The sequence below is a fragment of the Palaemon carinicauda genome, chromosome 44 (genome assembly GCF_036898095.1).
Source record: "Palaemon carinicauda isolate YSFRI2023 chromosome 44, ASM3689809v2, whole genome shotgun sequence".
Classification (NCBI taxonomy): Eukaryota; Metazoa; Arthropoda; class Malacostraca; order Decapoda; family Palaemonidae; genus Palaemon; species Palaemon carinicauda.
In genome coordinates, this window is record NC_090768.1 from 54,028,014 (window position 1) to 54,040,065 (window position 12,052).

Consider the following 12,052-nt stretch of genomic DNA (forward strand, 5'->3'; position numbering starts at 1 on the left):
TTTATCCAATGTCTAATTTGTTTGTGCATTTTATAAAGCATAGTTTACATTCATTCAGAATGATTTGTTTGTCTGAAATCCAGCCAAGGATACTGTTACTTTTTTCAAATGTTAGCCCTTTTACCCCTAGGCTATTTGGAAATTTCCAACCCTTAACCCCCAGGGGGTTATTTTTTTCCCAGCACATTTTGCAGTATATTTTTTTTTAATTGCTCTAACAGCCTTAATTTTTGTCATAGAGAGGTCAGGTTGGTCTCATTCTCTTGGAAAATGCCTGAATTTTCTCAAAAAATTATCAAAAATATGAAAAAAAAAATTTTTATAGCATTTTTTTGCAAGGACGTACCGGTACGTCCATGGGGGTAAAGGGATGGCTCTTGTGAAACGTACCAGTACGTCCTTTGGTGGTAAAAGGGTTAATGGTCATTTTCCCCTTCAGTGAAATCAAATTATTTATTCTACTCTTATTATGAAAACATGTGTAGGTTAGTTAATGTAATGTATTTTCTCTTTAGGTTGGTGGTGTAATCTTCTCAGCTAGAGCAGCAAGTGACCTTGTATGGATTGGCTTGACTCAAAACTTTGTAGTTGTTCACCAAGAAAGTGGATTAGCTACAAATACTGCCTACTTTACCTCTAATATTACATTAGATGGGAACTGGCATTTGTTGAAGATTGTATTTAATCCATCAGGACTACAGGTGAGAATGGGTTTTGATTTGATATATGGTTCAAAATAAGTTTTATTTTCACATTTTATGATATTAATCTTAGCATTGGAAGGAATATATTTTGTTGGCTATTACTCAGCCGAGTTCAGCTGGTACCCTAGCAGTACCAGCTGAACTCGGCTGAGTCCCTGGTTAGGCTGGAGGAACGTAGAGAGTAGAGGTCCCCTTTTTTGTTTTGTTTCTTGTTGATGTCAGCTACCCCCCAAAATTGGGGGAAGTGCCTTTGGTATATGTATTACTGTAAATGCAAAATATTTGTTGTAAAGATAAACCTTTTTTTTTTTTTTGTACAAAAAGAGGTTTATCTTTACAACTAATATTTTGCATTTACAGTAATTCTTCTTCTTTGTCAACATCGACCCCACATAGAAGTGGGAAAAGATGCAGACAAAGAAGAAGAATTACTGTAAATACGTAAATACAAAATATTAGTTGTAAAGATAAACCTCTTTTTGTACATAAAAAAATTCAGAAGTTAGATATTGAAGGCTGTTATTGTAAGTTTTATGAACTGTTCTTACTCCAATTTTCGATTTTTCAAAAAGAAAAGCTTTTCTAACTGTTTCTTCTAACAGGTTACACTTGGAGATGTGAGTCTTATTGGGACCGACAGTAATGTGATTGTCGATTTTTCATCTATAATAACTAATGGCAAGTAGTTTTGCGTTGTGTGTTAATCTCGGATTGTCCTGTTTTGGAAATTAGCTGTAGCCTTTCGTTTTTGTAGATAGTTGAATGAAATTAGTTATTTTTTTCTATGGATTCATCTAGTCTGCTTTTTTTTTTTATTGTATTAAACTATTGTTTTGGTGAATATTTTTTCTTTATTTTTATAATGAAGCTTAATCTTAGTGTACTGGACAATGTATTTTTTTCTATTCATTGTTTAAAAAATGGTTGACTAAATTATCAATGGTGATATGATTTTTATATTCAGACTGTGTTGGCTTTAGCTTTGTTGCTGCAATTAATAGAAAATATGTTTCTTTTATAATATAGGTAAGGTACTTCTTGGTTCTTCTTATACTATGCCAACAGCGCTTAGTTTGTTGGACCCATCACTTGTAATGTCATCGTCTGCACCTGAAAATGCCCTAGTACCAGAACCACCGAGTGTCCCTCAGATTTTCAGAGGTTGTGTTGGCGAGATTAGAATTCAAGGAATCTTGATGCCGTATTTCTCTCAATTTGAACTCGATAATAATACAGCTGCCAACACTTTCAGGCTAGAGGTAAGTTTAACTAGCATGAGAGTTTGTAATTCTAGCAAAAATGTAGATAATGAACATGTTAAAAAGCAAAATTTTAGTTAAAAAAAAAAATTTCTATGCTCATCTGATGTTCACATTGCTTCCTTCTTGAGGCTGGTTAAATGTCGACGTTTACCCTAACATGTTAAAATTTACCATTTTCTCTAGTAGAGTATTGAGATTATATGATGGTGTATGGAAATAAAAGCGTTTTTGATAAGCTATCACTGTGATGACTTTACAGTTTTGATTTTGGGGATACCTGTAATCCCCATTGCCTTCCAAAACATGGTACAACTGTTCAGCTAGCAGCTGAAATTTGTTTCTCTGTTTACTAACCAAAAATCACAAAAAAAAATTATGATATAGATTGCTATTAGAATAAGTCTTAAGCAAGCAAACACAATGGGAGAGCTGAAAAGAGTAAGAGAACTATGGAGAGTACTCATGCCTATATAATTGCTCTATACTGCCAGATTACCTCAGTAATTAATAGGGGGTAGCCTTTTTCAAGGAAAGGATATTAAGAGTTTTTCCAATTTTAGGGTAGATGTCTGTATTTAAACTGCTTTGAGAGAGAAGCACTAAGAACATCAGGGGAGTATTAATAATAAATTGTATTGTTGAAATTTCATATTTGCGTTCTGTACATTTTTCATCAAAGTTGAATGTGTAAAGTTATTTGTTATTTAATTTTGTTTTTTTTATAGAAAATACTCTTTAAAACAATTTTAATTTTCCTAGGAGCCAAATAACAACGCAATAGGTTGCACAGTCTGTTTCAACCATGAATGCCGCAATGACGGGTACTGTGCAGATCCTTCCGAAATCTACACCTGTTCTTGTCCTCTTGGATTTGAAGGAGATCAGTGTCAGGTCAATATTGACGAGTGCATTGGAAATATGTGCACGAATGGAGCAACTTGTGTCGATGGAATTAACCAATATACATGTTCATGTATGCCGGGATATACTGGTATTCAGTAAGTACATAGTGCATTTGTTTTTCAGTCTGAATTGGATATTTTACTGAACTAAGCCTGATTTAATGCTACCAATACCTTGTCAAGGAGCGTTTGGTTTTTATAATGTTAGAGGGAACTGGATATATTGGTATTTAGTAAGTACATAGTGCATTTGTTTTTTTAGTCTGAATTGGATATTTTACTGAACTAAGTCTGATTTAACGCTACCAATACCTTGTCAGGGAGCGTTTGGTTTTTATAATTTTAGAGGGAACCGGAAATTCTGGTTTTAGAGAAATAGTAAACTGTTTTCATATCATGAATGAATTTGTTTTATTTGCCTGTCACTTTTGATAGTAATAATCCTGAAAATTTCAATAAGATACTTCATAGATTCTTCATAGCAGTACCATTCAGTATAACAACTCTGGTTAAGTTCTGTTCTAGGTATGTTTTATGAGTTTGTTATACTTATCATTAGTTATAGATCAGTACTTCCTCCATTATTTCTTTTGTTTGTTTATTTATCGACCTTCCTTACCAAATACAGCGCAGCACTACAATTGCCTTTATAATTTGCTAATCTGTACTTGTCATTTCATTTTATTCCCATCATTACATGTGCAGTTTTCATCACTTTCTTATTTTCTAGACATTCTTAGCATTGACTTAATGTTAATTTATTAACCCTTTTACCCCCAGGCTATTTGGAAATTTCCAACCCTTAACCCCCATGGTGTTATTTTTTTCTAACAGCCTTAATTTTTGTCATAGAGAGGTCAGGTTGGTCTCATTCTCTTGGAAAATGCCTGAATTTTCTCAAAAAATTATAAAAAATATGAAAAAAAAACATTTTTTATAGCATTATTTTGCAAGGACGTACCGGTACGTCCATGGGGGTAAAGGGATGGCTTTTGTGAAATATACCAGTACATCCTTTAAGGGTAAAAGGGTTAAATTTTACATATTTTACACTTTTCATTGTGTAAGGCATTTTATATCTATGAACCCTCCCTAATGTGGATATTACTTTCAAAGCTGGTTAAATGTTGATGTCTACCTTAATTTGAGTTCATATTATTTACCGTGGTGCTTTTTTTTTTACAGCTGTGATGAGGACATCGATGAATGTGCTGTTTTCCCTTGCAAGAATGGTGGAATTTGTCAGAATGAGATTGCACAGTTCATTTGTCAGTGCCCTGAGGATTACATCGGATATACATGCGAAGAATTAAAAATTAAAAACTGTTCAAATAATATGTGTAAAAATGGAGCAACTTGTGTGGATGGTGTCATTAGTAAGTAATCATTTCAATATCTTAAGATTTTTATGCTTTTAATTAATCTATTTTCAGAAAATTTATGAATTCCGAATTTAGGTTATGGTAGAATACAATTAGATTATGGATGATAAATGTGAAGAGCATGCTAGATATGTAATGGTATTTTGGTACAAAGAGTAACTTTTTAGATTTTACTTCAGATAAATTTAACGTTTTGTTAATTGTATGAGAAATGTGTATAATAATGAAACTGCCTAGACAATTTGGGTTTTGCAAAAAAGTACATTGATATTTGATATTATTGTACATTGTCACATTTACTGTTTTGGCCAAATTAGTGACAGGACTCAATTTTGAGAAACGTTAGATTTTGGAGACTAGTTTATTTTCAGAGAAAATCCATGTTTTGTATTCTGTTATGTAAGGTTTTAGCAGTTGTCTATCATTGTATTTTGTTGGAGGTGTAGGAGATGATGAGGATATTGGTATTAATTTAGTAACCATCATCAAATCAACTCATTATGCATTGTGTAATAATAATAATAGTAATAATAATAATGAAAATAATAATAGTAACAATAATAATAATAATAGTAATAATAATAATGAAAATAATAATAGTAACAATAATAATAACAATAATAACAAACATAATAATGATACATACGTATACCAAGGCACTTCCCCCAATTTTTGGGGGTAGCCGACATCAAACAAATGAAACAAAAAGGGGACGTCTCCTCTCTATATTCCTCCCAGCCTGACAAGGGACTCAACCGAGTTCGGCTGGTACTGCTATGGTGGCACAGCCCACCCTCCCACATTATCCACCACTGATGAAGCTTCATAATGCTGTCTCCCCTACTGCTGCTACCTCCGTGGTCATTCAAGGCACCGGAGGAAGCAGCAGGGCCTACCGGAACTGCGTCACAATCGCTCGCCATTCATTCCTATTTCTAGCATGCTCTCTTGCCTCTCTCACAACTATCCTCCTATCACCCAGAGCTTCCTTCACTCCATCCATCCACCCAAACCTTGGCCTTCCTCTTGTACTTGTCTCATCAACTCTTGCATTCATCACCTTCTTTAGCAGTCAGCCATTTTCCATTCTCTCAACATGGCCAAACCACCTCAACACACTACTTTGTTCCTAACCCTATCTACTCGAGATACACCAGCCATACTCCTTAGACACTTCATCTCAAACACATTCAATTTCTGTCTCTCTGTCACTTTCATTCCCCACAACTCCGATCCATACATCGCAGTTGGTACAATCACTTTCTCATACAGAACTCTCTTTACATTAATGCCCAACCCTCTATTTTTTACTACTCCCTTAACTGCCCCCAACACTTTGCAACCTTCATTCACTCTCTGACGTACATCTGCTTCCACTCCACCATTTGCTGCAACAACAGACCCTAAGTAGTTAAACTGATCCACCTCCTCAAGTAACTCTCCATTCAACATGACATTTAACCTTGCACCACCTTCCCTTCTCGTACATCTCATAACCTTACTCTTACCCACATTAACTCTCAACTTCCTTCTCTCACACACCCTTCCAAATTCTGTCACTAGTCGGTCAAGCTTCTCTTCTGTGTCTGCTACCAGTACAGTATCATCCGCAAACAACAACTGATTTACCTCCCATTCATGGTCATTCTCGCCTACCAGTTTTAATCCTCGTCCAAGCACTCGAGCATTCACCTCTCTCACCACTCCATCAACATACAGTTAAACAACCACGGCGACATCACACATCCCTGTCTCAGCCCCACTTTCACTGGAAACCAATCACTCACTTCATTTCCTATTCTAACACATGCTTTACTATGTAGAAACTTTTCACTGCTTGCAACAACCTTCCACCAACTCCATATAACCTCATCACATTCCACATTGCTTCCCTATCAACTCTATCATACGCTTTCTCCAGATCCATAAACGCAACATACACCTCCTTACCTTTTGCTAAATATTTCTCTCATATCTCTCTAACTGTACAAATCTGATTCATACAACCCCTACCTCTTCTAAAACCACCCTGTACTTCTAAGATTGCATTCTCTGTTTTATCCTTAATCCTATTAATCAGTACACTACCATACACTTTTCCAACTACACTCAACAAACTAATACCCCTTGAATTACAACACTCGTACACATCTCCCTTACTATTGTATAGTGGTACAATACACGCACATACCCAATCTACTGGTACCATTGACAACACAAAACACACATGAAACAATCTCACCAACCATTCATGTACAGTCACACCCCCTTCCTTCAACATCTCAGCTCTCACACCATCCATAATAGATGCTTTTCCTACTCTCGTTTCGTCTAGTGCTCTCCTCACTTCCTCTCTTGTAATGTCTCTCTCATTCTCATCTCCCATCACCGGCACCTCAACACCTGCAACAGCCTCCCTAGTATCTTCAACATTCAGTAAACTTTCAAAATACTCCACCCACCTTTTCCTTGCCTCCTCTCCTTTTAACAACTTTCCATAATGATAAGAATAAGAATAATAATAATAATGATAATTTTAATAATGATAATAATAATAATAATAGTTTGATAATTCTGATAATCCTCTGTATTCAATGCATATCAGTAGATATGCAGTCAATTGTAAAACGTATACCTTTTCTTATGTTAGGCTCAGCACCAGGCATTACTGTATTCCAGAATTTTTCTTCCTAGTCATGAAACTGAATCAGTAGATCTTGAGAAGTTCAAACTTTGTGCGTTTTCTTTTTTATTAAATACTTTAACATGAGTCTCATGTTATTTGTCTTACTTATTTTATATCATCTTATTTATTCCTCTTTCCCAGTTTATTCTTAACACTGTTTTTCCATAGAAAAATGCGCAATTATTTGGCTAAATCCCTACTCCACAACAATGTTGAAAAGCCACAACCAAGATGTTAACCATCCTATTTTAATGAATTTAGGTTTAAATAAACAATACCTTTTTTGTTTGTATTTTATTACAATGTTGTTATAGATGAAATTTTGACCTAAACGTTTTACTTTAAAATTTCAGATCCATATTTAGGAGTTGCTGACAATTATAGTTGCAGCTGCCCTTTTGGTTATGATGGTATCAATTGTGATGGAATTATGGATTTTTGTAATAAGAAAAAAGTCGTGTGTGTTCATGGAGAGTGTGATCATACCTTCGAAGGAGAGGTAATTTTCTTATACAGTATACTGTAACATGTTAGTCATGAATTTCTTTTTTGTAGACGTTTACCTTAAATTCAATTAATATTTCCTGAATGCAGTCTTATTCAGCTTTTTTTTTCTGTTTAAAAAAAAGATCTTTTATGGTTTCTATACTAGTAGGATTCTTTAGTGATTTTAACAAATTCTTGATAAATTTCCCTTCTAATGCATGATATTTTTTTTTATTGTTGCCAAAGCTATTCAGCACAAGTTTATCCAGTGTCATTCCTTTGAATTTTATCTAAAGGTTGTTCATCTTCCTTTAATAAGTTATTTTTTTCCCTGCTATGTTATAGACCATGTTGAGAAATGATACAACAAAATCCTTCTATCATTTTTTATTTTTTATTGAATCAGTGTGCTTGCAGTTTTTCCATATGCTCCAATTATTGGTTGTTAAGCAGAATATTATTTTTCATCCATATAGCACAGTATTACCTTGGGTTACAAGTTGAATGGTTCTGGGAGCAAGCTCACAACCTAAACGTTCTTATCCGTAAATAGTTTTTCCCATAAGAAATAAAACGAATTCCTCTTGTTCATTAATACTCGTATACTATGCACTCATTTTTATAGGTTTTGTAATGGCAATTATATCCCCTTTCATCAGAAATGAATAAAGATTTATAATTCACAATGGAACATAGAAATAATTGACATTTTAACTCACTTTTAACTTTGAAGAGAGTCCTGGCTAGCGAGATTGGAAATAGATGCTCCCCCCATGAGAACTTCTGAATTCTTGGTCGTCTGTTTTTACACTCTTATGTTCAGTTTTGACAAGGAATCTATCTGGAGGTGACCAGAAATATTACAAAAACAAAAACGTTCTCATTCTTTCTTTTAGCCTTCCATGTATTCATTTGTTTTCAAAAAAAAACATACAGTACTTTGTTTGACAGGGATGGGCGTGTGAATGTACAGAAGGCTGGCAAGGGCTTTTATGTGATGAACCAACCGATGAATGTACTCCTAATCCATGTCTACATGGAGGAACATGTTTTGATTCCCACTTGGCATATACATGTCAATGCCCCGATGGATGGAAAGGAGACAACTGTGAAGAGGATGTTGACGAATGCCAAACAGTACAATGTTTTAACGACGGGGAGTGTATTAATACGGCAGGAAGCTACTTTTGTGAATGCACGGATAGATTTTGTGGACAAAGTTGCTCCCTACCAAATCCCTGTTTATCAGTATGTAGTGGTGCTTTTTTAATATCTTGCTGTTTCAGCATGCCTGCCATTGAAATTTTGATCTTGATTTTGGGATTTACTTTCGCATAAAGATTCTGCTTTGATGTAAATCTTTTCTAGGGGTATTCATTTTTACAATTAATGATAATGTTGATTTACATGTGAATAATGAAAAGCTGAGAATAGTGCTTTTTTATGGTACATAAAATACTCAATAATGTTTGCTCTATGACTAACCTCAGATGTGAGGAATTTTGTTTGATAAAACTTAGCAAGAGAAGCTCAAGATGTAAATCTCTTTTTCAGCACAACTGCAGTAATGATGGTATATGTGAGGCACTGTGTGATGAAACTATCACAGTCCATGGGAATAAGACAAAAGCAAACTGTAAATGTAGTGAGGGTTGGACAGGCGAATACTGTCTTGACCAGGTTAGTCGGAATTTTATATTTATCAGTCTCCTATTTTCTGTGTATCTAAATTCTTTATAAACTAAATCCTTGTAATGCAGTGCTTAACCTTGAATTTTATACACTAAATGATACATTCAAGGAACCAAATGTTCATTCTGAAAAGTATGGAAGGGAGTTAGAAGTACATTTAAATCATCTCTCTATTTATTAAATGGATGAAATATATAATTCAATTCAATTTTTTTTTCACAGGATTTCCTATCTGATGTTGAGTTAGCTATCATCATTGGATGTGTGGTTGGATTAATGTTGATTAGTGCCATTGTTGGTTTGACGGTATTCTTCATGATGGCCAAGAAGAAGCGTCAGACAAGAGGAACGTACTCTCCAAGCAGACAGGTCAGTGTAAGTTTGGTTTTGCAGGAAAAGATTGCAAGCTGATTTTCATACGATTTCTAGAGGAGACATCTTCAAGAGGACTTCTGCCTTTAGCTCTCTTGCTGGGCTTGATTATAATATTGGAAATGAATGACAAATATGAGACTTAAGGATTGATATCTGATGCATATGACATTTCTCCATTCAGTTAATATGCAATGTTGCACATTATATCCAAATTAACAAGATGAAGAATTGAAAAAGAATAGATAACATTTCTTACACTTGTAAATTATTCAACTTCCTATTTCTTTACTTGTAGGTATGTAGCCCTTATTTATGGTTTAAGAGTGCTTTCTAGGACTTTGATTATACTTTTGAAATATCATAAACACCATTATTGAAATGTTTGTCATTCCTCACCATCTTTAGGTTTCTAAAAGTTTGGCTGTAACACAATGGCACTTTGCAGTAAAGGTGTAAATATGCTTGAGTTACTTAGGGAAGTATTTTTGGAAATGCTATTAGAAGGTAGTGTCAGACATGAGAAGTTTAGTGACAAATCATAAGCTGTGAATATTATGGTTAACACTTTTGTAGTGGGTGCTTTTTCCAAGATGGAAGACTTTTACGTCTCTTCCGGTTTTCTTTCAGTTTTGTATCTTTTGATACAATCTAACTTTTTATTTCAGGATTTTGGAGTTGTTTGTTCTCCGAACAAAATGAAGATAACTAGTTGCATTTAATCGTATAAAGGGAAAACCTTGTGGAACGTTAATGATGATGAATTTGCCTTTTTAGAAATTGATTTCCAGTATTTTTTTGCAATTACCTATTTCATTGCATTTAGAATTGCTCATCTTGCAGATGTACTTGAATATGGTTATCATTAGAGGTTTAAAGAATCACGTTAGTCATAGTACTATGTTATCCAGAAATGCAACAGAAAAGTTCATTTTTAGATAATACACCATTCCTTATTGACAATTTCCAAAAACAAGCTTTCAACTTTCATCAGTTGCATATCAAGAAAAGGGCATCTTAACATCTTAATGTGCTTATATAATTTGTTCTATTATTTCTCATGTTGTATATAGTTTATTACTCCTCTATTTCCATTCTGCACCGGGCTGTTTTCCCTGTAAGAGCCCTCGAGCTTATAGCACCTGCTTTTCCAACTAGGGTTGAAATGCTACATCAGATCATTCTTCTAATTATTTATTGACTGACATTTATATATATACAGCATATGATATTGGAACCTTAAATACCTTTTATGGGAAGCATTAACCCTTTTACCCCCAATGGACGTACTGGTACGTTTCACAAAACTCATCCCTTTACCCCCATGGACATACCGGTACGTCCTTGCAAAAAAATGGTTTTTACGTTTTTTGCATATTTTTGATAATTTATGAGAAACTTCAGGCATTTTCCAAAATGATGAGACCAACCTGACCTCTCTATGGCAAAAATTAATGCTGTTAGAGCAATTTAAAAAAAACATATTGCAAAATATGCTTGAAAAAAAAAACGCCTGGGGGTTAAGGGTTGGAAAGTTCCAAATAGTGTTGGGGTAAAAGGGATAAAGAATGAATAACTTCTTTCATCCAAAGGAAGTACAGTAGGTACATGGTCACAAGAAACTGTAGTGACTTAGATTTGGATGACTCCAAAAATATAATGGAGTTTTGAGAAAACTAATGCAATCAGCAATGCAAATAAAGCACGAAGAATGAAAAAGACTTGCTAAGTATTAGCAGTTATATCCTTTATATCAAGCACTGTATTGTGTACTGCTTTGTATCAATGCAAATTGTAGTCCAGCACTGTAACCCTGAACCAGTTGACAATGCATAACCTGATATCTCAAACTTTTGCAACTGGATTTGATTTAGAGTCGGCATTTTAAAGAACATGCAGTAGCTGCTTTGAATAATGCTTTTAAACTCCCTATTGCTAATTAGTTTTATCTATGGCTGTGTTGTACAGTATCAATGTTCATGTCTATGCTGTTCCTTCAGGAGAAAATATTCAACAAAAAACGTCATTTAAGTGAACATGATGACGGGAGTGATTCCTTGGTAATCTCAGTGACATCATATACGTACTACAAAGCAGCATGAATGCTAGATCAGGTATGACTTGAATCTTACATCATAGTATAGTAAGAATTTCATGGTGCAAGTAATGGACATGAAAATTCTTTGACAATGTCATTTCTTGGACAAAAACATGAGCTCGGTACTGAATTAAACGGATATAAAGTAAGCAGACGGTTAGTTTTCACCGAAGTTTGAATTCTCGACCCTCTAATAAAATGTGGAATTAAAATAAATCCTGGGAATCCCTTGTATGGTAGAGTATGTTACCATTTTGTATTTACTCTGAAATAGAAGAACTCAGTGAAATGTTTCATATTTTGTTTTGGGCTACATCTGGAAGATACAAAGAAACACTGATTTTATTTAGAAAGGTCATCATGTCAAGGTAGTGTAATTATTATTGGTTATGAAGTGAATAGATTCCCATAACTGGCAAAACAATGTTATTTCTCATTTATAATTTACTTTACTTTTCTTATTTCCTT

The 12,052-nt window shown here is 34.3% G+C and overlaps 1 protein-coding gene across 2 annotated transcripts in view; it reads left to right on the forward strand.

Annotated features, from left to right (window-relative positions):
- The window catches only part of crb (crumbs), a 162,041-nt gene that overhangs the window by 132,068 nt on the left and 17,921 nt on the right, over nucleotides 1-12,052 (forward strand). For both annotated transcript variants that reach the window (XM_068366347.1, XM_068366348.1), the window contains 9 exons: nucleotides 516-701; nucleotides 1,307-1,382; nucleotides 1,731-1,963; nucleotides 2,726-2,964; nucleotides 4,054-4,244; nucleotides 7,290-7,435; nucleotides 8,374-8,670; nucleotides 8,977-9,102; nucleotides 9,337-9,483. In XM_068366347.1, the coding sequence (XP_068222448.1) occupies nucleotides 516-701; nucleotides 1,307-1,382; nucleotides 1,731-1,963; nucleotides 2,726-2,964; nucleotides 4,054-4,244; nucleotides 7,290-7,435; nucleotides 8,374-8,670; nucleotides 8,977-9,102; nucleotides 9,337-9,483 (1,641 nt within the window). The remainder of the gene's footprint in view (nucleotides 1-515; nucleotides 702-1,306; nucleotides 1,383-1,730; nucleotides 1,964-2,725; nucleotides 2,965-4,053; nucleotides 4,245-7,289; nucleotides 7,436-8,373; nucleotides 8,671-8,976; nucleotides 9,103-9,336; nucleotides 9,484-12,052) is intronic.